Source organism: Bos mutus, chromosome 22 (genome assembly GCF_027580195.1).
Source record: "Bos mutus isolate GX-2022 chromosome 22, NWIPB_WYAK_1.1, whole genome shotgun sequence".
Classification (NCBI taxonomy): Eukaryota; Metazoa; Chordata; class Mammalia; order Artiodactyla; family Bovidae; genus Bos; species Bos mutus.
Genome location: NC_091638.1, coordinates 50,744,333 through 50,769,678, shown reverse-complemented (window position 1 = coordinate 50,769,678; position 25,346 = coordinate 50,744,333). Strand labels below are relative to the sequence as shown.

Sequence of the window (25,346 nt, the reverse complement as noted above, 5' to 3'; positions counted from 1 at the left end):
GACTTGGGAGCCCCCAAGTGCCCTCTAGCGTCCCTCTCCTGTCCTCCTTGGGCTCAGCACTAGTATTTGTGTCCCCACTACCCTGAGCCCAGAGTTGTTCTGGGATGGGCCCAAGAGGCACCCTGGCCCAGGGCTGGCCCACAATAGGAGCAGAGAGCACCACAGATACCTTATTATTGGGAGTAATTAGCTCGTAAATTTTCCATAGCAATTTTCCTGAGGTAGTCAAGTCCGACTAGAAAAACAGTGCCATGTTTTGATTCATTAGTCATCTGGACACTCACACTCCCCTGTTTTCACACTGGCTAACTATGAAGCACCATTACTCCCAGCTTGAATTTATGACACCTGCTGCCCACTCTGCCCATTAATCCAACAGCATGAGGGGGGCAGGCCGTCTCATGCTCTTTCAACCAGTCTCTCCCTCCTTCCTCTTCCATCTCATGTTATTAATAAAGGAGTTTAACGGTAACTCAGTTTTAGTGAAAGTAAGGGGAAAGTTACTCATCTCTTTCAGTTGGAATGTACATAGAAGGGTATTTTGCCAGTCTCTAGCAGTTCTAAGTAAGGTACATAACCTTTGACCCAGCAATTCTACATCTAGGATTTTATCCACCAGTTTCTTGCCAGAAGCATGCATGTCTGAGAGGGAGAGAGCACCCTTCAGACCAGAACACGCAGGATACTTGGACAGGTCTGTGCCACAAGCAGCAGTAGAGGGTGAGGAGGTGGATCTACTCGAGCTGAGGTCTTCCAGTTCTAGTAAAGTGTAAAAAGTATTAGTTAGGAGCTATGTGATTCCATTTGAACTTTGTAAGAATGAAATAAAAAGAGATGTCCTAGTTTAAGTGTTTAGAGATACTTTAAATGTGTCATTTGTGGAAAGCTACTGAAGAAACCCAGCCTCTCATGTACGTACGTCGTAGGATATTGGTGAAATCTGTTTCACCTCCATGTGAATTACTTTTATTGCAGTAAGTCCAAAGGACCTGACAGCTGATGGCGTCATTGCGAGGCTTACTGTGTGTCTTCTCTGTCATGCCCGGGGATTGTTAGTGGGAAATCTGATACTGGGAAACTCTGGTTTCAGCCTGCCCAGAGCTTGTGTTTAGCTCTGGGGCCTCTGAACTTGGTGAAGGTCTGGTCAGGGGTTTTTTCCCTCCAGGAGGGAAGGCTCCTGGGAAGGAAGGATGAAACTATTTTTAATCTTGAGCAAACATAGCCCAGTGTAGTAATTTCAGGCCCCAGTGTGACATTTTCTTCCATTATCATCCGAGTCACTTTTAAAACAAATAAACAAAGTCCTTTTTTGGTATACTTTGTATTTGTGGTGTTTCTAGAGGGAAATGGTTTTAAGATACTCCCATTTCGCCTCACAGAGGAGGACGTAGGGGCCTGGTGGGCTGTGTTCTGAATCACGTAGTCACGGAGCTTGGGGCCTGGGGCGCTGGTTGACAGAGTGCAAGGGTGTGAGGTGAGTGGTCGGATGGGGGTTGCTTAGGCCCTCAGTGCTCACAGAACCCATCTACTGCTGACTTTGCCTCACGACTGCTGATGAACATTGCTGCTTTGTCGGGGAAGAACTGAGGTCGTGAGACGAGAGGCAGACCATGCCCCACCTTCCTTTCTCTTAGCACTTATGTTCATGTCACATAGCTTATATTTTTGTAACTCAAAATTTGGATACAACTTCAGACTGGCAGAAAAATTGCTAGAGTGGTACAGGAAACTCCTAAATATGCTACCTTGAGTCGCTATTTGTTTCTATTTTGCCTTCTTTTTGCTTTGTCATTCTCTTTCTTTTCCCTCTCTATACGTTTTTTCCCCCTGAACCATCTATGAGTGATTGGCAAACACCATGCCCCTTCACTCCTAAATACCTAATCATGTATTTCCTAAGAATAAGGATCTTCTCTTATATGACCACAATATGTCTGTCAGTATGAGGAAATATCATATTGGTACAGTGTCTAATCTGTTAATACATTCCATGTTTAGATTCCTCAGTTGTCCAACAGTGTCTTTGATAACCAGCCCCATGTGAGTAGGTACACAGTGCTGGTTTGTCCTGATGATCAGCCCTGGCTGGGAAGGTACCTAACAGTTTTTTCCTCTGTAAAGTTGCCATTTTTTCCTTTGCAATTAATAAGTAATTCATGGGAGGACACTATGTAAATATCCTGTTCCTTTTCAGACTTGGACCCTCTGCTTTCAGCATGCAGTGATGCTTCTAAGACCATCATTCCTTCTGTATTGTCATCTCACTCGAAGAGCCTTCTCGCCTCCATTCATTGCTTTGTGTATGTGATTTCACATTGATAACTTAGTGTGATATCACCCATTCTTGTCATTATTCATTTTGAGGCCCAGATTGTCCCAGGTTTGGCTAGCAGGAACACAGAGGCTGGCTCCTGTGTTCTTTTGACATGTCTTCTTCATCATGGTTTGAGCACTTCCTGATTTTCCAGTGCAGCAAGATGTTTCAGGTTTCTTTCCCTGGCCTGTCGTCAACCCTTTCCACAAGGAGCCTTGGTTTCTTTTAGTTAAAGTAGCAGTTAGAAACCAGGATATGGATACATATGGTACATATGTTTATTTACTAAAGTCTTTTAAAATAAATCTAATTTTGTATTCAGTTACTTAATCTTGTTGCAGTTCAATAAAGGCATTTCACAAACTGAATAAAAGAGTTCCAGTTCTTGATTTTTGCTGTAAGTGGAACAAGTAAACACACGACATTAACAGAGTGAGATGGACTTTAGCAACAAAATAAAAGATTTCACCTGCTCAAAAATAATTTATTTCTGCTTAACTGTTAGAGAAATTAGCAGAACCACTGAGCTAATTTCTGAAGAGGAAGGATATACCTGAACATCGATGCTAGGGAGCCTTGTTCCGGGCTGTAGGCTGCCTGAAGCCCAGCCCCACGAGGCTGTGCCCTTCCCTGTTGTCAGAGCTTTGGAGTAACGGCGGTGTCCATCGAGGCAGTGAAGCCCGTGTGTCCTAGAGTGTCAGGTAGCCTATGACAGAGTCCCCCAAGTGGGTTCTGCTGTCGTGGGAGGACCTGGATCTGGCCTGTGTTCCTCCTGTGCCATCGTTAGGACAATGTGGACAAATCACATACGGCCCCTGGGCTGTCTCTATTCTGAGGATTTAATAAAGAAGGGAAACCATAGTGGAGGGTTAATTTGTTAAGGGAGGACTGAGATGGGTGGGTTTCTCGAGGAAGCAGCATTTAGGAGGCTGGCAGCTCTCCACTCTGGACCGCTACGACCTTTGGTAACCACTGACCTCTTTCCTGTCCCATCCGCAGTGTTGAGGTGTAGATGAAGTTAGAACATGTTCATTCTCCTTGAGAATGTTTCAGGTGTGATTCCTTTAAAGCCTGTTGTGCCCCTTCCCACACCCCACTACAGTACTCTTGGCTGGAAAATCCCATGGATGGAGGAGCCTGGTAGGCTGCAGTCCATGGGGTAGCTACACGACTGAGCAACTTCACTTTCACTTTTCACTTTCATGCATTGGAGAAGGAAATGGCAACCCACTCCAGTGTTCTTGCCTGGAGAATCCCAGGGACGGGGGAGCCTGGTGGGCTGCCGTCTATGGTGTCGCACAGAGTCGGACACGACTGAAGCGACTTAGCAAGCAAGCAACCCCTTACAGGCTTCAGTGCCCAGGCCCTCTACTCGTTGCTGTGGGTCATCCCGCAGGATGTGAGCTGCAGCGGAGTAACCAGTACCAGGCAGGTGCACCTCAGTCCTGTGTGAGGTGCTCACTGAGTCTCAGGTGCCTGTTGAGGTTCAGGCCTTGTTGATTTCCTGGCTCCACGGTCAGTGTCAAAATCAAACACTTAATCGTCTGTAAAAGCAAGAGATAGCTGAGGTCCCTGGTTGCATTGCAGGTAAACCAAAAACATATGCACGCTTTAAATTGCTCTTCTTTGAACTAGCTGCGGTCGTTTACAGGGTGGACCCTCTCAGAGACCGCTGCTCAAGTTTGCAGCTGCACTAATCTTTGGGGTATGAGAGGTGGCAACTCTGGTGTCAAGAGCATGCTGGGTGACTTCCTTCTTCTTAGCTTTAGAGAGCTTGAGTGACTTGAGGTGTCTGAGGAGCATGAGTTTATAAAGAGAGCTTGACTTGAAAACAAAAAAGCTACGCTGTAGATAAATGCTCCAGATAACTGGTGAATTTACTCTCGGTTGTTCTTTGTCACAAAGAAGTCAGGATTTTCCTCTACTCATTTGCTGAATACAGCAGGCAGTGATCCAGGCAGTGATTGTGGCACAGGACTGGAGGGCTGCTCTCTCCCTTCAGATGAGAAGCATCTCCAAGGAGCTCGAGGCTCCGTTTGCTCCATGTCCAGTTCTGGGTCACGTTGATGGTGAGACATCTACTTGGGTTGTAACAGTCAGTGAAATCCCAGAAAGGCCCCTACAAGAGTCATCTAGAGAGTGAGGACTGCGGTCTTTGTGGCCATTTTCTCATCTCACTAAAGTGTCTCCAGCCTAGCTTGCTGCCTTAGGATAAACAGCTTGAACAGGGTGTGGAGGGCACTCTTTCCGCTTCCTGTTGGTTGTTGTCCTGACTGTTTCTGCTTCACCCACTCCCCCGTACAGAAATCTTACCAAGGGATAACTAGGTGACGGGACACATGGAGAGGCAGAGACCAAGTCCTCACTTATCAGTCAGGCTCTACGGGGGGCAGCTTGGGTCTGAGAAGATAGAAACAGAGCTCCATCTAGTTTACTCACACTTTCTCTTTTGCCTGTGACCTTTCTGCCTTCCTGTCTCCTTTCCTGACCAAGGACGTTCTGATGGGTGGGCAGCGGCTATCCCTGTGGTTCTTTGAGGGGCCAGCCTGTTAGAAGGACTGTGTTGCCATGAATCCCTCACAATGTCCGCTTTATCCCTGTGTAAGATAAATGCAGAGGTTCCTGACTCTTGATTAGCTCTGTTCTTAAGGCCGGCAGAACTTTTAAGGTTCACTGGATTTGGTATACAATGAGAAGACATGAAATAAATGTCATTTATAAAAGGGGCAGTTAGCTCCCAGCACAAATGATTTACCTAGAGCCTGGGAAGGGTGCAGGGTGCCTTGGTGCTTGCATCAGAAGCCAGTTGAAGATCCTTGGGAAAAGAATATGTGAAGAGTATCTGAAGAATGAAGCTATGGGCTGGTGGGAATCTCTGTTCATTCGTGCTGTGGGAGTCCACTCTTGCTTGATGGTGGCCCAGCTTGGAAATTTAGAAGATCTTGGCTCTGGAAGAAGAAAACAACACCTTTGTACATTAGGAAAGGCTGGCCACTGCTGAAAAGTACGATACGGGGTAGCCTCTACTGTCCCCCCAGTACTTGGGAAGAGGTAAATTGTGTCTGCACCCTTTTGATAAGACAGACGGTCCTCTGCATTTTTCCTCTCCTTGTCTGTTTTTGCTTTTAACTTTGAATCCTTGAGTTCTAAAAGTCAGGAAGGAATTTCCAAATAATTACTACTGAGTGGACACCCACTTCTTCCTTGGTGCTCAGGGAGGGATCAAAGCCTGCAGAACAAAGAGGTAGAAGCAGTGGGAGGTGAGGACAAGGGCGTCCTCAAGGGTTTCTTCAGCTGTGTTCAACCCGGATGTAAGTCCGTTCCACTCCAGGCCTGATTCTGAGGTCACGCATGGCATAACCTTCTCAGCATTGGTCTTCTTCATTGCTTGACTGCCTGGTCACACAGTCACTGTGGCTTTCCAGCGCAGGGGTTCCCAGAGTCTGCAAGGCCATCTTCTGGCTTTTTTGCTCCAGCCTTTGGAAGCATACCCCTAAAACCAACCAGAGAAGTTTGTGATGATTTAGATTTTGTAGCTGTGGCAAGGCTGAGGTAGGTAGAAAGCCCAGTTGGACAGAGCCATATGTGGGAGGGAAGGAATTCTGCTAGCAAGAAAGTCTGAGTGAACGGAGTGGGTGCTACTTGTATCTTGTCCTTTTGTAAACAAGGTTTGTTGATCTGGCCATTTCTGGCGTGATTCAAATGTTCTTGATGGTCGGGACTTAAGAATGTGGCCCCCCAAAAGATTATGGTCTAAAGCAAGTCATAGCTTTATTTTTTTATAATTATGTCTTTTTAATTGGACGAGAATTGATTTACAATATTGTATTGGTTTCTGCCGTGCGTCGACATGAATCAGTCATTGGTATACATATGTTCTCCCTCTTGAACCTCTCTCCTACCTCCCACCCAGGTCATAGCTTTAATGCTGAAGGTTGCGTATTTGCCCAGATAAACACCCAGAACAATGGCATCTTCCTGTGAAGGTGCAAGAGCTCCCAGTCCCAGGGGCTGGGCTGGGATTCCCCTGTCTGGCTCCTGACGCCTGTATTGAGAGGTTGCTGGCGGGGTCAAGGGGGCTGTGGGAATGGGGGACCTGAGGGGGGAGCTGGTAGTGGCTGGGGTCTCCCGAATATTTCATCTCACTCCTCTGTTCTGAAATCTGATTAGCCAGTTAGGTCAGGAAGGCCAGCAGTCAACTATCTTTTTCTAACCTTAATTCACTGAAGCCTAATTAGCATGTTAGTTTTGAGCCAGGGTACTTATTTTTAGTCTTTTGTAGAACAATGGAAACAAATATCAGAAAGCTCAGCTTTTAACGTCAAAGTGTGAAGTGAAGTGAAAGTCACTCAGTCATGTCTAACTCACTCTTTGGGACCCCATGGACTATACAGTCCGTGGAATTCTCCAGGCCAGAATACTGGAGTGAGTAGCCATTCCCTTCTCCAGGGGATCTTTCCAGCCCAGGGATCGAACCCAGGTCTCCTGCATTGCAGGTAGATTCTTTACCAGCTGAGCCACAAGGGAAGCCCTCAAAGTGTGAAGTCAGAAGATTATTTGCTTTGTGCTTGGTGGATCATTTTGGGGATTCAGTGGAAACCTTGTCACTATACCCTGGTATCCGCTGAGGGCCTGCTAGGCGCCAGTGGGGGAGAGGGCGGCAGAGCCTACGTGGCCCCAGACCCCTCCAGGAGGGGGACCTCTGCTCCTGCCTTTCCTCTCTGGGCAACTCTTGGCGTCCAGCCTTGACCTGACAGGTCCCAGCCATCCTGCCCTTACAATGTTATCCCAGCCCTACCTTTGTCCTGAGATGGGTTGGATAGCCAGAGGAAGTTTGGGGTATCATTACAACTTGTATTTTCTAGTAAGCACCTACTTGAAAAACACTTGTGCTTAGTTTATTGCCTCTTGTGTATAACATAGAAGTATTTCATTTATTACCTCTTATTAGTAATGTATGTAAATCTTAATTGACTATTTTTGTATGCAACTTGGAAAGACTACGTGCGTAGCAAATGAAGCCGCACACATAGTACAGGGTAGGTAGTCGGTAAACATGCACTGACGTGTTAATTATTGTTGGGCTGTTTTGGGATGATTGTAATTTAATTGGATTCTTGGATGCCACAAGGGTACGTGAATGGAGTAATTCACTCCTGCTTGTTTCTGCTGGGTCTGGCCCCCACCTCTCACACTTCCTCCACTGCTTCTGCCCACCTGCAAAGTCCAGCTGCCGCGGCCAAACGGACACTTAGGCCTGGTCCTTGTGTTTGGGCGCTCGGTCTACCCTTTTCCAGCCTCGGAGCCTTACCCGAGGCACTTGTATTGATTTCTGGCTGTACCACACAGCTTATGGGATCTTAGTTCCCCAGCTAGAGATCGGACCCAGGCTTTCGACAGTGAGAGCGCAGAGCCCAGACCACTGGACCTCCAGGGAGTTTGCCTGAGGTGCTTTTAAGCAATAATTAAAAGTTGATCTAAGGCTCATATAAGTGTTTTTCCTAAAGTCTAATTGGTGTAACTCTTGAGTGATGTGGAGTTTCAAAAAATATTTATAATTGTAGTAAAATATATATAACAAAGTTTGCCACACTAACCATTAACTTTTTTTAAATTGTGATAAACAGCATAAAACTTAACCATCCTAATTGTTTTCGGTGTGCACTTGAGTACTGAGTAATGTTTAACTGCAGCATATGGAGTTCAGTGGAGTATAGCAGGAGCTGGTTTTTCCGTGAGCTCTATCACATAGGATGTTAAAAATCTACCCAGGTTTGAAATCACAGTCTAGTGGAGAAATGGCCATTTGGCCCTGGCTTCTGAACCTTGTCTTTCTCCCCTTCCTCTGGGATGTGTTTGCACCTGAATGGGTTTGTGCCCAGGTAGAAGACTTGTACTTCCTTCCTGCCTTTGTTGAGAAAACCACACCACCGTCAGCAGAAACCACTGCCCTTCCTGGACCTCCGCTTTTGGTATCTGTGATCACTGAACGTCTGCAAGAGTTCTCTGGGTGAGAAAGGCCTTCACGTAGTGTGTGTTTGATAGACTGTTGAGTAATGCTTGCTTCTCACAGGTGGTCATTTTTTCCTCCCACATTTTCTTTACTTTTACTCTTGCTGTGTATGTGGCCCCGGACGCTTGGTGCATTCCTGAGCTCCCTGCTGGTGTCTTTGCCAGGCTGCCCCCACACCTCTGGTGATGCTCCCATGGCACAGGCCAGACAGGAACCTGCCTCGGGTCAGGGGAACCTCTCCTGCCTCCTGCGCGCTGTGAACAATTTGAAGGTGACACCTTGCGTCTTCACCACTGACGTGGCTCAGCGCCTTCCTTATCTGACCAAGGTGTGAAAAAGGCCTGTCTTAAACTCAGAGCAGAGGAATCTGCCCATCTTTTTGGTATTTAAAACCCAAATAAACAGTGACTTCACACTGTTGTTTTACATTGTGTTAAGTACATCTTGCTGGCAGTCAGATTGAGCGGTTTTAGACTGGTTAACTTTCCCGGATTTTTAGATTAATAATAGACATGTAACGTTTACTTTTAACTTCAGAGTGTCTGGGCAAAAGCCTTCTTGCTGGATGGAACCTAAAGTGGTGGTTTCAGTTAAGATGATTCCTTTTCACCATTTAAAATAAAGTCATGGGATGTTATTACTTTCATTCAGTTTTAAAAAGACAAATCCCATTTTCCTTACATGTCTTTTTTTTTTTCCTTACATGTCTTAATTACCGTGGTGAATGGTAGCAACTGGGCGGTGGAGCCAGTATTTTTAGGTAACTAACTAGCTGTGGGAGATGTGGGGGTTCCTGCCAGCGGTGGGGTAGGCTGCCTCTGCCTCATTTTGTGTGCTTAATAATGGGTTGAATCCCGCAACTTTTCCTTCATTCCTAGAAAGTAAAAACTAGTAGGGAGCCATTCTCTCAGAGACGTTAGTTAAGATATTTTAAAGTTTCATTCTCTGTGGGTTTTTCCTGCATGTGAGGAAACATTGAGTTCACTATGAACTGTGTTAGTGCCAGGTATGCATTTGTTCCTCGAGTTTTTTGAGTGAAAAGTTTCTATTGCCTGAGCCTCCTCTGTGTTGGCGGTATTTGGAGGTCTGGGAGATAATCTTAGTGGAACAGAACTGCTTCCTTGCTGGGGCTGGAATTCCAGAGGAGGTCCTCTAGTTCCCAGGGATCCAGGTGTGTCTGGACAGGGTCACAGGATGCTCTGCCTGCCCCCTCCACGTGCTTCATTTGCCTAGAGATAGAGATTAGTGACAAGAGGGAGGCCAGAAGTATTCATTCCTGGTGAACTCTGCCTCCGGTGTCTGGGGCCCTCGTCTGTCATCGAGTAATTGCTGTTGATTCTCTAGTTGTGTCCCTGCTGCCTGATGTGGTCAACTTGAAATGCACCTGCCTCCAAGGCAGGTTGGACGCATTTTGGTTCACAAAGGACACCACTTTGTAGACAGCTGCTGAAAACTTGGCTTTCTGTTTCTGCCCATCACTGCAGAGTCCCCAGCGTCACAGCTGGAGAAAGGAAGTGTGCCCCTTTCCCACACTGTATGCCGTGGCTGGCCGAGCGGGTGTTCAGAGTGCCAGGGGCTTCCCCCGGGCTCTGGGAAGGCCCTCTTCACAGAGGGGCTTTGCTGGGGTCTGGAGCAGTGCTCAGCTCAGACTCGATGGTGGACATTGCACTAGGGGCTGGCACAGAGGAGGACGTTACCCAGAGCCACTACCCACGTCTCAGCAGGAGAGCTTCGGCAGCCTCCATCAGCCACACGGTGGTGAGTTGAGCTAAGACGTATTCTTGGGCTACTGTTAGCATTTCCTGGTCCGGAGGGTATCCTGGGAGTGTGCATGTGCAGTGTTGAAATGAGCAGCTGTGTCAGGGAGGCTGGATGCCTCTGACCACAGTCTTTCTCTGGCTCCTGGGCACCTTCTCCTCCCACCATGTTCTGACCTTAGGCTGTATGTGATCATGGTTGAGTGTTTACCTCTCTTTAGGCTTTGCTTCCGAAGAATGGGGAGGAGGATCTCTGTAGTGCCTCCACCTCTGGATGACCTACTATATGACTCTGTCTAAAAACCTCTGGGAGTTGGTGATGGACAGGGTGGCCTGGCGTGCTGCAATTCATGGGGTCGCAAAGAGTTGGACACGACTGAGCCACTGAACTGACTGAAAAACCTCCCAGAGGGATGTCCTAATCCTGGTGTTTGGATCCAGCCTGACAAGTTCCGAGCACAGGGAGACTGACCCTTGTTTATAGGAAGCCAGTATCAGAACGATGCAAGGCCAACTTTCAAGAAGACCTTTTCTCCCCAGAACATGGAAAATCAGCACATAGCAGCAGCTGGAGCTGTGCCCTGGTCATTGCCCGCTTGCTAAATGCAGAGCACTTAGTCACGCTCATGAACCAGATACCCCGTGTCGTCATATGTCCGCAGATAGCAGACTGAGCCTGTGTTCCTGCTAGGAAAGGGTGTGTCTCATACTGTTGGCTTGTTTTCACATAAGCTGAGAATGTTTAAATGGAGAATTGGATCGGAAAAGTAAAAGATCGTCTGGATCTAATAAATAGAAAAGTAAGTGCACAGAAGAGTGAAGACATGGGAACAAGATTTAAACAAACAAACAAAAAAACACCTCTTGTATCCTCTCCATTCGTGTATTAGGCGTGAGCTTGGCACACATCAGTGATTGCATCCCCGCCCTTGCCTTCCACAGCGTACAGTCTTGTGGGGTGTTGATGAAGCTGCACCATTTACTAAATAATAATTACTATGTATAAGAAAGGAAAAGGCCATTGGAGAAAGCACTATGGGACAGTAAAAGAAACTCTAATGTTACAGTTTAAGATAGTATAAAACAGAAGACCCAGAAAATTTTAAAAATTAAGTGATAAACTGTAAAAGGGGTACAGAAGCACAGACAGTTAAGAAACTGGGAGATAGTTAAAAACAAACTAGCAAACAAAAACTCAGAAAAGAGCTTCAAGAAAAGCTTTTAATTTGGGGCAGTTTATAAGGGTCTCAGGAGAAGACCTCCACCCAGGGTGCAGTGAACACCAGCTGTTGGAGAGTTTGGGTGTTCCTACTTTGCCTTTCCTGGTAGAGAACCTCACTGGGAGTTAAGTTGTTCTTGGCACCAGTGCCTGCAGGACCCCAGCTTCTAAGTCCATGGTGGTTTGGTATCCCCCTCAAGAAGTATGGCATTTAATACTGCTGGCAAGTCTGGTGGGCAGACGTGTTTTTCACGTTGCTTTAATTTCCTTTTCCTTGATGACTAGGGAGGTTGAGCATCTTTTTGTATGTTTGTTGCTGTTCAGATTTTCTGTAAAGTACTTGTTATCTTCTCAACCCATTTTTATTGTTTTAGGGTACCTGATACATTTCGATAGGAACGCTTCAGCTACTGTATGCCCTGAAAAAGCTCTCTCCCAGGCTGTGGTTGGTCGTTTTTACTTTCTTTATGGTATCCTTTTATTGTACAGAAATTTAAAATTCTAATTCCGATTTCTTTTTTTCGGGGGCAGGTTAAAACATTAAAAAAAAAATTGTAAATTCATATGCAGTTGTTAAAAATAATACTGAGAGATCCTCTATGCCCTTTACCCATACATATTTCCCCCCATGATAACATCTTAAATAATATTACAATCTTACAAGCAGGATATTGATGTTTATATAGTCAAATACAGAATCTTTTTGTCACCAGAAGGATCCATCACGCTACCCTTTCAGAGCCACATCTGCTTTCTTTATGTCCTAACTCCCTCTTTAACTCCTGGCAACCACTAATCTGCTCTCTAAAAAATTTTGTCACTTCAAGAACATTACATAAATGGGGACTTCCCTGGTGATCCAGTGGTTAAGAATCCACCTTCCGATGCAGGGAACTTGGGTTTGACCCCTAGTCTGGGAAATAAGATCCCTCGTGCCATGGGGCACCTAAGCCCCTGAAATGCAATTGCTAAGCCCATGCACTCTGGAGCCCGCTTGCTACAACTAGAGAAAACCCTGCACACTGCAGCAAAGATCTGGAGTTCTAGTTCTGTGGGCCTCGCCACTGCTGAGCAGTGATTATAAAGTTCTGACTTTGACCAGTCCTCCTCTGACACCATCCAGCAGGGAAGGGGAGAGGCTGCTGCTTCTTACTTGGGTGGGAATTTATAGAAGTCTAGGTTCCCAAGTAGTTTCCACTGATACCGTGAGGCTGGAGGAAGAGGGTGGTGCATTGTTACTGGCCAGTGGGGATGAAAGTCCCAGCGCCCTCCCCAGTGGAGATATTGGGGGGTCTTATTACAGCCTCCTGAGGGTGGAAGTCTAGGCCCCCCACTTGGCCTTCGCCAGCATGGGTAGGAGTAGGGCCACGGTTTTTTTCTGTGGTGTTTGGCTCGAATAGAGCTTTTATTGTCTAAATGTTTTCTGTCTTGCTAGCCTACCCCTTTCCTGCTCCTTTGGCTAAAGAGAACAGACTTTTGTTAGAATGTTTTTTGCCTCCTCTGTTGGCATTTCTGGGTTGCCAGCTTCTTCAGCTCCCAATTCTGGGATATATGAGTCAAAAAGAAGACCCAGGGAGCCCACTACTTTTATCATTCCTTGAATCCTGGGGTCCCTAGCTGCTCTGCCTTCTTCTCTTGACTTTTTTTAAGAGTCTGATGTTAAAAAAAAGTCTCATGTTTATTTTTTCTATATAGTGTCTAGAATTTTCCCTTGTATTTAGTGGGAAACTAAGGAGAAATACACCTCCTTCATCTTCTTGGAAGTGAAAGTCCATTTTGTCTTTTCAAAGTTTTGTGTTTTGGGATATCTTTTAAAAATGAAATCTTTCCTTATGCTGATATTCTACTATATTCTAAAAATTTCAGAGTTCTTTTTACATCTGTGTATCTAATCCACCTGGGATTTGTTTCATTTTCGATGGAGAAATGACAGAAGAACCTAACTTTTTTTCTATATAGACGGACACCTGTCCTGGCGCCTTTGAACATCTCCTTTGCGAGCTGGTTTTGGCTGTCCCTCTGCTTCCCTGGTGGCTCAGCTGGTAAAGAATCCGCCTGCAATGCAAGAGACCTGGGTTCGATCCCTGAGTTGGGAAGATCCCCTGAAGAAGGGAAAGGCTACCCACTCCAGTATTCTGGCTTGGAGAATTCCTATACATGGACTATACAGTCCATGAGTTTGCAAAGAGTCGGACATGACTGAGCAACTTCCACTTTGACTGGTTCCACAGTCTGCTGTCTGCTCTGCCCCACCTGATACAGTAGCTTTGTGATAAGTCTTGGTTTGGTAGGATAGGACTTCCAACCCTCAGGATTGTTACACTCTTTTGGCTTTTGTCTCATGAATTTTAGTTCAACAAATAAGAACAAGAATAGCAAAATCAACATTGAAAAAATCCTTTTGGCTTTGGCTTGGACTTACACTGACTTTAGAGTATGCTGGCTGTTGCAGTGACCTTGTTTTCTTCAGCGTTTTTATTTACTTTTCATTACCCACGTCAGAAAGTATCACGTGGCCCCGAGACAGCTTGGCTCGGGGCAGGGCTTCTTCCTTTTTCAGAATGGGAAATTGCTTGTGATGGTTGTGGCCATCTGTGGGCACCCAGAAAGCCCCACAGTGCAGGTCATGAGCTGCTTGAAGCTGGTGTGGCGGACAGGGGACATGTGCAGGGTTTTAGGCACTGTTGGGGGTGGGGGGTAAGAGAGTTCAAGTAAATTTTGTTCACTAGCACTGAGTGCAAATATAGGCAGTATTGGGGGTGTAAGAAGTGGGCAGTTGGCCACACTCCTCTGTGCAAATGCTTGGTATTTCAGCTTTTCCAAAAGTATTTGTGGTGTTTGCCACATTGTCTTACCTCATTGTATACGTGCACACGCTTTCCCCCCGTGGGCCATTTCAAAATGAGTTGCAGAGATTTGTGACACTTCATCTCTGAATACGTCAGAATTGAGGATGGTATTATCAAGCCACACTGCCATATTTCGCCTAAGAAAATTAACAATAAATTTAATCTCCAGCCCACATACAGAATTTGTCAGTTATCCCTTTGGGAGCTGGTCTTGTGTGTGTTTTTTGTTTTTTGTTTTAAAAGTAACTCCAACACAAATGAACCTATCTTTGAACCAGAAATATAATCAGGGACATAGAAGATTGACTGGTGGTTACCAAGCTGGCGGGAGGTGGCAGAGGGTTGGATTGGGAGTTTGGAATTAGCGGATGCAAACTGGTATGTATAGAATGAAACAAGAACAAGGCCCTGCTGTATAGCACAGGGAATGGTATTCAGTATCGTGGTAAACCATAATGGAAAAGAATATGAAAAAGAATGCACATTTACGTAAAAGTATATGAGTCACTTTGCTGTGCAACAGTAATTAACACTGTAATTTAACTGTACTTCTATAAAAAATTAATTAAAAACAAAAGTAAGTCCAGGGTCCAGTCAGGATGTACACACTGCATCTGGTTGCAGTCTTCAAGTCTAGAATAGTCCCCTTATATTTAGAGGTGTCAGCATTTGGAAAGACCAGATCAGTTATCTTGTAGAAGGTCCTGTCATACATTCCAGATTTGTCTGTGTCTTCATGGCCCTGTGTTTCCTATAAATTGGAAGTTAGGTATAGAGCAGCACTACCCAACAAAAATATGATGTGATCCACTATGTCATTTAATATTTTCTGGCGGCCATATGGAAAAAAATAAAAATAAGCAGGTGGAGTTAATTTTAATCATGTATTTAATATTTTTATTATATACTATTTATTAATAGTTACTTAACTATATTAGATATTTTATATCCAAAATATTATTTTAATATGCAATCAATATTTTTAAGGTATTAATGAGATATTGTACATTCCTTTTTTATACTTAGTTTTCAGAATCTGCTGTGTGTTTTATACGTAATGGACCAGCCACGTTTCCAGTGTTCAGGAGCCACGTGTAGCTGGTGGCTCTCACCCTGGGCTGTGCGGGGGGAGACTTAATCCAACTCAGGGTAGATATTTTGGGCAGGAACACTTAGAGGGTATTAACTGCCTGTGCTCAACTTGGAAACCGTGGAAGTTGCTGAAGTCTAAGTCTTCTCTTCTTTTTCAGGCTCTGGGTGCTCTGGGATGGAGCAGGTGTGCAGAGGGTGAGGACCCAGTCCTGGGACCACGTCGCTTGCTTCTTTTCTTGGAGAGACTTATCTGCCTGAACAGACTTGAACCGGGGATGAGGATGTCTGTGGGCTCATCGCTGCCGCTTCCCCTCTGGGGGAGGACCTTTCTCCTTCTGTTGTCTGTGGCCGTGACTCAGTCCCACTGGCCCAGTGAACCTTCGGAGGCTGTCAGGGACTGGGAGAACCAGCTCGAGGCGTCCATGCACTCAGCACTCTCAGACCTCCACGAGGCTGTTCCCACCGTGGTTGGCATTCCTGATGGCACGGCTGTCGTCGGACGCTCATTTCGAGTGACCATTCCAACAGATTTAATTGCTTCCAATGGAGAAGTCATCAAGGTGAGACTGGATAGAAGCTGTAACTGAGGAAGAATTCTCATCTTGCAGTTTAGTTTTGATTTTAGTCTTAGTTTTAGGTTATTTTAGTTAAAGTTTAGTTTTTCAATTTTCCGGCAATTCTGAGCTAAGTTCTTTCAGGACCTATTAAGTGTTCCTTCCTTAAGAGAGGGACAGCTGCTGACATTCACTAGAGGGTCCCCATGTTCCTCAGAGTAGCATCCGAAACCTTTATTCTTACTCCCATTTTGAGAGTGTCACTATTAAAAAGCTTTTACATCTGTTCTCTGGAAGACTTTTTTGGTCATCAATTAGGGATTTGATGGAAGGGCTTATGTATAAGGAAGCAGTCCCCTTTCATTAACCTAAGAAATATGGAACTTTTAAATGCTTTGAAAATATTTTAAAAATATAAGGTATAAGTAAATATCAAGAGTTTTGCTGTGCTTGGGTGTTCTATGTTTACTAATATATTCAGTCCCTTAAGACCCAAAATTAGTACATACGTTTTAGCCTCGCCTCATCTCCTTTGTTCTCAAGCAACCCAGAGAACAAAGGAGCCTGAGATCTCGGTAACAGAAGAGATGGCCAATGAAGGATGGGAACTTGGTGCAACCGGAAGCTTCTGTTGAAGAAGGACCATCCCTTTAGGGTTATGGAATTTCCCCTAACTCCTGAGTGAGTTTGCAAGGTGGCAATGTGGGTGGGTGGGGTATACCCCTCAGGCTATGAGCATCTCCTAGAGCAGAGGTTGGCACACTAACTTTTTAAAAAGTCAGAGAGTAAGTATTTTTTTGGCTTGGCTGGCTGTCCGGTTTCTGTTGCAGTTCCCCATCTTGGCCAGTGCAGTATGAAAGCGGTTGCCGACCCTGTGCACACGAATGCGTGTAGCTCTGTTCCAGTAAAACTGTACTTTTAAAAACTTGACTGAAACTGAAATTTTGCTTTCATATAATTTTCACATGTCAAGTAATGCTGTATCTTTTTTTGATTTTTTTCCCCCCTCAGTCATTTAAAAATGGCAAAAAATATATCTAGCTCATGGGCTGTACAGAAATGGATGGCAGCCCAGATTTGACTCATGGCCATAGTTTTCTGACCCTTACACTATAGCATACTTTCCTCAGGGACGTAACTTGAATATGAATTAAAAATATCCCAAGATCTATACTTTGTTATGGTAGTTTTTATATAGGTTTTGTATTTAGACTTCTGCGTACATATAGTGTCCTGGAGATTTATTGGTATATTCAAAGGATCAAAAATAGTGGTTTGAAACGGCCAGTTTGTTTTGTGCACAATTTCGTGGCCAAGAATTCAGGGCTTTAGAGCTCATCTGGGGATCTCATCTCTGCTGCACTAATTAGAGTGGCTCACCTGGGCCTGGAGGATCCATTTCAAACATGAGGTTCACTCATGGCTGGCAAGGTGGTGCTGCCTGTTGACAAGGAGCTTAGCTGGGGCTGCCCATCAGAGTCTTTGGTTTCTCCCCATGTAGACCTTTCCACGGTGCTTGGATTTCCTCACAGGTACAATAGCTGGGTTGTACCTGTGTACAGGTATTCCTTGGAAGACTGAGTATTCCAAGATACAGGAAATGAAAGCTGCCCATCTTTTAAGGCCTGGGCTTGGAACTTCCTTTGTACTCTGTTGGTCAAAGCAGAGTGAGGCTCTAATGAGTCTTCACCAGCTTGCCTCTCTCTGACCCACAAACCCAGGGCCTCTAGATTAGAAATGGTCACAAATTCCATACCACTCTTTGCATTGAGAGGTGTGTCTCTGCACCTTTGAATCTGGGCAGACTCACTCCTCCCCTGACCCTCCCTGTGTTCTCTTCCTTTTTGGCCCCCTCTCTTTATGTCACAGCTTGCTCTTAGGGTGGCCTCGTGTTCTCAGAGGTCATCATACTTCTGAAGATCCTAGCTCACTTCCGTGGAGCTCCTTCTGGCTTTTAGAGTCTTTGCAAAAGGTTTCCATGTTATCTTCATAATAGCCCAGTAAGCCAGATTCTAGTCTCACTATTAGATGAAGAATGGCAATTTTGGTAGTACATTTCTTACCCAGCATCACATTTCATCTTCGGAGTATCCAAACCCTGTAGTGATTGATTACCTTTGTTCTGTTGACCACTGGAATGTTGTACATGGATTAGTCTGGACCAGAGTTGCCTTGAGTTGATACAGCAAGCTGGCTATTTGCTATAGCTGGCAGAGAGATGTTTAACAGGCTTACTCACCAGGGGAGCAGAGATTTTATTAGGAAAACAGGATTTTATCTGAGCGTATTTATCTGTGGAAAGCAGACCATTTAGTAGCTGATTAACCTGTAGAAAAACAGATGAAAGTGTGTGACTCTTTGTCCCAAACAGTCTTAACATCAGGGTTGTGTGGGGTGGGAATCAGATCAGAAGGCCTGACTTCAGGGACTTCCTTGGTGGTCCAGTGGTTAAGACTTCCTTCACCTTCCAATGCAGGGGGTGTGGACTGGATCCCTGGTTGGGGAGCTAAGTTCCCACATGCCTTGCGGCCAGAAAACCAAAACAGAAAACAGAAGCAATATTGTAACAAATTCAATGAAGACTTTAAAAGTGGTCTACATTAAAAAAAAAAAAAATCTTAAAGCTTGACTTCATTCCTGGAGCTTTGGTTTCCCTGTGTGTAAAACAGGATTGAAAAGCCTTTACAGTAAAGGAGTTTTTTTCACGCCGTTAAAATAACAATGTATAAATGTATAGGAAAGGGAGGAAAAAAAAAAACTCTGGTGGTTCCTACCACCAGTGTACTTGTACATCATTTTCTGCATTCGTCAACAAGTATCGATGTCACATAGGCACACAGACATTTTAGACAGACCTGAAATCATATTTTTTAACCTTTTTTCATTCACTGTACTTTTGAGTTTTTCTCCTTTGTTATTTAAGTATTCTTTGGGAGTGTAACCTTTAATGGCTGCCCAGTATTCTTGGGTATGTGAGGAACATTTCAGATCTTGGTCCCAAGGAGCCTTGTTGGGGTGACCTCCAAGTCATATCCATCAACATTGCTATCAGCCAAAGTAGCACTCGCTCACCTCTTCCCAGGTGCCCTGCCTCTGTTCTTAACCCCTCAGTCTGTTCTCCATACCAAGGCAAGAGACATCTTTGTAAAGTTCGAGTCTGCTCAGAACAGACCTCCCAAGCCCCCTGCACTTAGGATTAAGCCCTGTTTGATCTGGCTTCTGGCTCCTCTCTCCCCTTGCCCTGTGCATGCCATGTCTCAGCAGAGCAGCCCCTTTCTGCCCCACAGATACGCCAAGCTCAGGACCCACCCCAGGCCTCTGGCTCATTTTCTCTTCTGTCAGCACGGGTACAGCCGCCTCTTTCAGGCTGTTTTAGCATTGGAGCCCTTTTCCTCCACCCTGACGCAGGCAGATTTCTCAGGTCCTGTGGGGAGAGGTCCCACAGAAGCCAGCTTTGCCTTCGCTGGGCAGATCTGAAGCTGTTCCAAGTAGGCCATAGTATAAGTGACCTTCCTGACTTCCCGCAGGATTGGCGCCGGCTCCCTAAGGGCACCTGTCCTCTGAGTTGAGTGAGTGTAGGGATGGCTGAGGGCTTTCCAGGTGGCGCTAGTGGTAAAGAACCTGCCTGCCAAATGCAGGAGACGTGAGACGTGGGTTCAGACCCTGGGTCGGGAAGATCCGTTGGAGGAGGGCATGGCAACCCACTCCAGTATTCTGGCCTGGAGAATTCCATGGATAGAGGACCCTGGCAGGCTACAGTCCATGGGGTCGCAAAGAGTCAGACACGACTGAAGTGACTAAGCATGCACATAAGCAGGAACAGCTGAGGAAGGTGATTATATGACAAGACCTTCCAACCCCTCCTCTCTGGGGTGGTCAGAAGTCTTTGCGTCTCACACAACGATTGGGCTGCCCCTCTGGGGCCCCCCTCGGATGTTTCATTTTGGTAGTGCCCTCGAGGATGGCTTTTCATCCCTGCTTCCCTTCAGTCTCCTTGTCTGGAGACAATGTGGAATTTCTCCCAGCCCAAGATGTCGGCAGACTGGGAGCAGCCCTTCCTGGGACTGTGCTCTCAGCCGTTGGCATCGGCCCCCAATTGTTCCCCGCAGAACAATGGCCACTCTTTTTGGCCAGGAAGGGGAGCTCATGAAAGGAGCATTTCTTTGGATGCTTGAGAGCTTTGCGGCCACCCCGCCTGCGTGAGATGAACTGCAGTTTCTTCCTGCCTCAAGTGGGTGTTCCCTGGCTCTGAATGGCTCCCTTGTGAACAGGGCACACCGGGAAATGCGGGTTGGCGAAGGCAGGCATCCTTGGGGGTGGGTCGTCAGAATGGCATTTGCCCAGACACATCAGCTCAAATACTTACTGGATATATAGGCTTCTATGTTTTAGGAGGAAAAAAAATTACTGATGATGACTGAAAGAACATGACAGAGTGAAAATGGTTGATCTCAGGGCTTGGGATTGATGGACTGATTCTGAGAATTTACTAGTGGCTATAATTATGCTCAGCTGTCCCTTAGTTTGGGGGGAAAATGATGAATTTTTTTTTTTTTAAGATGAGAACAGTTAACATCAGGTAAAATGCTTCATAATTCAGACCAGAGGGGCACCGATTAGGCTGGACAAGTTGTGTTCAACATACGATCCCGTGGCCTTGGCCTTTGTGGTATTGGACATGTTCTGGTGTGAGCTTTGAATGTCACGCAGCAGGACCGATGGTCGTGTTTCAGCAAAGCAAAGTGTGTCCACCCTGGTTCCTTCCCCTATGTGGGGGCAAAGCCTTGGCCCTTTGACCTCCAGCCAGAGGCTCTTCCTGTTGGCATGTGCCATCTCCCCACAGCCTAGCCATGTGACTGCCCATGTGCATCATTTGCAGAAGTTGAGCTTGGCCGCAGAGCAGATTTGTCTCATTGTCATAGTCCACGGCCAGACACAGGCTCATCCTGAACGTAAGTCAGTGCCATGGGGTGGGGCGGGGGGTGGCTCAGAAACTGGAAGCTGAGTCCATCACCCCAAACAGCACAGGAACCCACCGCACAGTTGCTTCATGTGCCAGGGGTATTGCCTGTGGTTCCCAGCCATAGACAGGTGGTCTGTAGCTTTTCTGAGGGGAGAGGGTCTGCAGGGTCCAGGAGCCAGTGACCAGGTCTGAGGGAAGGCGGGGGCTTAACCAGGGCAGGCTGCTCAGGGGCCCAAGCAGTGTGGTATCACAGGGCAGCAGTTTGTGCCTCTGTGAAATGGGCCTCTGAGAACACCCTCTGCTGGCACATCGGTTAGGTATTCAGGGAAGGGCCCAGGCCGATCCCCTGGGACTGTCCTGGCTCAAGGTGTTGGTTGGAAGGTGCCAGAGGACCCTCCAAAATGTTTGTAGTGTCAGGGACTTCTCACCAAATGAGGAGAAGTTTCTTGATTATACTTAATTCCTAAGATCCCTCTTTGCTGGCTGTCATTAGCCCCTCCAAGTGACATGAATATGAAAGTGCTCATCCATCTTTCTGGAGTCTTTGCTTGCTGTTTATAAGTCTCGTGACACCTGCATGGATAAGATACCACTTGGTGGGTTCTGAATGATAAAACTTAGGTTTTCTCAGTTTAGGAGCCAGTGATCATAAGAGTTAATTAGGCCCTAGTGAGAGTCCAACTCCTCAGTTTTGTCTTTCAGTTCTGCCTAGCTCCACGGCCCAGACTGTGGGCAGATACCTGCTCTTTGATGAAGCGCGAAGTAATAGAAGCTCCTCTGCCCGTTTCTTATTGTTCTAGGTGCGGAAGTTGCGTTTTGGGTTGAGAGACTCTACGTATGTTGCATGGTCTTACCTGCAACACAGGTCTTTTTTCATACTGCGTGCTTGACAGGCTACTGTGCAAGAGAAGGTACCAGATAAGCAATTGGAGAGAATGTCTGAGAACTGAACAGGAAGTCAGTTACTAGTCATTTGCTAGTATAGACTGAGGCGTGACCAAAACCTCTCTGTTTGGTAGTTCCCCAGTCCTTGGTTGTGCTGATTAATTGCGGGCATCACAGGGCAGGTAGTCTTTAGAACTCCTTGTGGGTCTGCTCAGGTTTTTTGATTTTGATTCAGTGATTTGATTCCAATGTTTTTGGATGGCTTTATTGGTCAAGACCTCTAAAACTGGGTGTATAGCTGTTCAAGATCTTGTTTTCCTCCGTGCCGGGCTTAACTTCCATCTCAGAAGTGTGGTCTCTCTGAGGGTTGCTGAAACCGACGAGGTTTCTGGCTCTTTCTGGGTGACCTGTGATCTGGAGCCTGTGATGTCAAGTCAGGCTTCCTCCTGCCGTTTCTGCCTCCTGTTCCCATTGCCTGAGGTCTCCTTACTCTCAGGCTGTGCCGGTATTTAATGGGGGGGGTGAGTTTCATGTCCAGGACAGCCTGTCACCCTAAATACATGTGCTGCTGCTATGAGCACTTCACACAGAGCTCTGATTCCTGCTTCTTGCCTGCCATTCCTAGCCTAGCAGCTCTTAGGGGTTAGTCATGGCTGGCTACAGTACAGTGACGACAGAAATTTCTGTATGAGTAAACGAAGGTTTCCAAGGATAGTCAGAATCTCAAGTGCAAAAGAGCCAGGATCAGTCGCACCCATTTTAGACTTAGAGGAGGTGAGTGCTGGCTGTGGGCTGTCACTGACAGTGGGTTCTCCCCACCCCCAGGCCCCCTCGATGTTTTCATCCACTCTTAGCAAACAGGTCTTAACAGGTAAGCAAGTCCCTGAGGGTCCCCAGCCTTGGCCTGCTTCCCTTAGAGGGTCCTGGCTTCCTCTTCCTCTGGCCTCTCTGCTCTCCTTTGATGCTTTGAGTTTCTGCTTTGGGCTATGAGCAGGGAGACAAGGCCTCAGTGTCTGCTGGGTCTGAGGCCAGTTGGGCAGGACGATTGGGGAGTGGAGCCTGGACACACCCTGGACCCATTCCTGTGGCTGTGAGCCTCACAATGTGTGCTGTGTCCTCTCTCAGCTCAGAGGGGTGGGCAGGGAACCAGCACTGACAGAGTCCAGCGTGTGCCTGGCCCTGTGATCACACAAGGTTGGCATCTTCCCCCTGTTTTTAGATATGAGAAAACTGAGGCTGGATGAAGCTTTAGACTGCCTGCAGCTGGGAGTCAGCCAAGAGCTCCTGAAGATGGGGCTTCCCCTTGGGTAGGGTGTTATTATAGAGATGAGTCCTGGCTTGTCATAGGCACTGTGTCTCTGAGAAGGAACTTTCACATCCTGCTTCACCCTCAGGCCCTAAGAGGAAAAGTGGTCTGGAACTGGGAAGTTTTGAAAGCTGGGGAGGATATCCGGAGTTCCTGTGGACTGGGCTGGGGGGTCTCCTGCTTTGTCAAGGTAGAGCAGGTGTTGCATCTCAGAGCGTTTCCTTGACTGAGGGCCCTTGAGGGGAAGGAGCAGCTGGTGGAGTCCTTGGGGACGTGGACACTGCCAGACCTTCAGGCATGTTCAGACTTCCCAGTTCAGGGACTTTCCCTAAAATGGCCTTGAAAATGTAGAGGTGCCAGCTTACCTGTGTCTTGGCTAGGTTTCTTGTGGACCTTGGATTTGTTTTGCTTCCTGTAGCCCCTCTATTAAAATGAATCAGTGCCAGCCAAAGTGCAGCCTGGATCTGATGTTTGCAGCGCCAAGACGCTCAGAGATGCATGGACTTCAGTTTGTGCACGTTAATGTCTCTCCTTCCTGTCTGAGGAGGACCCACGATGCTGGGAACTGTTTGCTTTGGTCTCTAGATATGGGAGGAACACCTGCCCTGTGGCCAGGGCTCTGGGACTCCGAGGAGCGAGAATTTGCAGATGGGAAGGCAGGTGCAGGTTGGAGTGACTTGGCTCTGTTTTTCTGACTTGGCTTACCCCGCATGTCTATAAAGCTGTGGGTAGACTGTAGTGAAAGAATTCATTTCCATAACCAAAATAAAGCTACACAGTCTGCTCTTCCATTGCCCAGTTTGAGATTGAGCATTATAACTTGCTTTTTGGTAAAACCTGGGGTTTTCTTTAATGTTTGTTATTTATGTTAACACATTATTAACATGTTAAAATGTTAACTTGGCATAGTTTAAAGAAGACTGGGCGTGTGGAGAATCTTGCCTAACCTGGGTTTATTCCTTGGAAATGTCTGACAGCAGAACTGTGGCTCTTGGGGTCCACAGAACAAGAAGCGAGCAGGCAGGGCGGCTTGAGGAGGTGGGCACCCTTCTCTGTCATAGGCCGCCCTTACATAACCGAGACGGGCTTGAAAAAGCACTGGGACTGCTTGCTCGTCTGTACTGCTGGAACCCGCAGGGCTGGGCGCAGGCCTAACTGCCCAACCACTGAGGCAGGCCACTTGGCAGCCACCTGGAGCCTCTGCTGGTCTCTTGCCCCTGTTGCATCTTCTCTACAGGCGGCTTCTGCTTGGCTGACCTCACCCAGAGCTCCGTTCTGGCCTCCCTTTCTCCTTTTTCTGTCCTGCAGGTGTGCTCTCATCCAGTGGTGGTCACTGGCATGGAGTGGGCTTAAGAGAAGTGGCCGTCGGTGGCTGGAGAGCTGGCTCTACACCCTGGCCCACCCACTGTCTTCCTCTCAGCACCGCAGTCCCTGCGCCACCCCTGGGAAACATGTCATGGTCCCTTGACTACTCCATTTGGCCTTACACCTTTGCTTCACATTTTTCGCAAATCTGGATGGTTCAGCCTTTGCTTGACATGTTTATACGTGGATGTGGCAGTTTTTGTATTTAGCATACATGAACTGAAAAATTTTAAAGCACAGGTTTTTCAGTGAAAGCAGTTGTAATAAGTATTTTTGTAGTTAAAAAGATTGTAAGGGAAGAATATATTTAGTATTTTCCATGGATTTGAAGACACCCGTGTTTACAGTAAAATAACTATACAGTTATACAGTATATATTTTACTGTATATAACTGTATACAGTAAAATATATTTCCAATATTGGTTGTGTTTGCAGTGCATGGTGAGCGATGAGATGGGTGATTCTCGATGGTACATTAATTAGGTGGAATGTGTTCACAGACCCTCGGTGAACTCAGTGGTTCAGAGAGTAGTCAGTGAAGGACAACTTCTGATAATGTTACATGTCTTCTCATGGCTTGTTTGCTGGAGGTGGGAAATCTCTTTAGAAGTGGGGTAAACTTCGGGTCTCTGATAAGGCTGATGGAATGGCGTGCCGCATGAACGTGTACCTAGAGCCCAGCTGGGAAGAGTAGGTACAAGTTCAGGGTCTCCTCCCCAATCATTTAGCCACTTGGCTAATTAGGAGGAGGAAGCCTGAGGAACCAGGGCCCCTGGGGAACCCAGCAGACATAGCTCTGGCCTTCCTGCCACAGGGAGGGAAGCCTGTTAGGGTGTCCCTCTCCTGAGCAGCAGTGACCATGAAGGGCAGTCCCTGGGCTGAGGCTGGCAGTGAGACATTCCGTCTGTTGGCCAGCGTGTCTCTGCACTGGACGGACAGGACAGTGGAGCTGAGTGCCTCGAGGCAGACCAGAGAGTAGGTCCCCCCTTTCTTGCACGGGGGGCAGGAGCGGGTATTTCCCAAAGGTG

The 25,346-nt window shown here is 46.7% G+C and overlaps 1 protein-coding gene across 3 annotated transcripts in view; it reads left to right on the top strand.

The window, feature by feature from the left end:
• Positions 1-25,346, top strand: part of DAG1 (dystroglycan 1) — a 48,692-nt gene that overhangs the window by 17,552 nt on the left and 5,794 nt on the right. For 2 of the 3 annotated variants that reach the window (XM_070358936.1, XM_070358939.1), the window contains exon 2: positions 15,403-15,804. In XM_070358936.1, coding sequence (XP_070215037.1) covers positions 15,520-15,804 — 285 coding nt within the window. In that variant the 5' untranslated portion in view covers positions 15,403-15,519. Of the gene's footprint in view, positions 1-9,857; positions 10,086-15,402; positions 15,805-25,346 lie in introns of those variants that run through there. The other variant, XM_070358935.1, reaches the window with a different exon arrangement.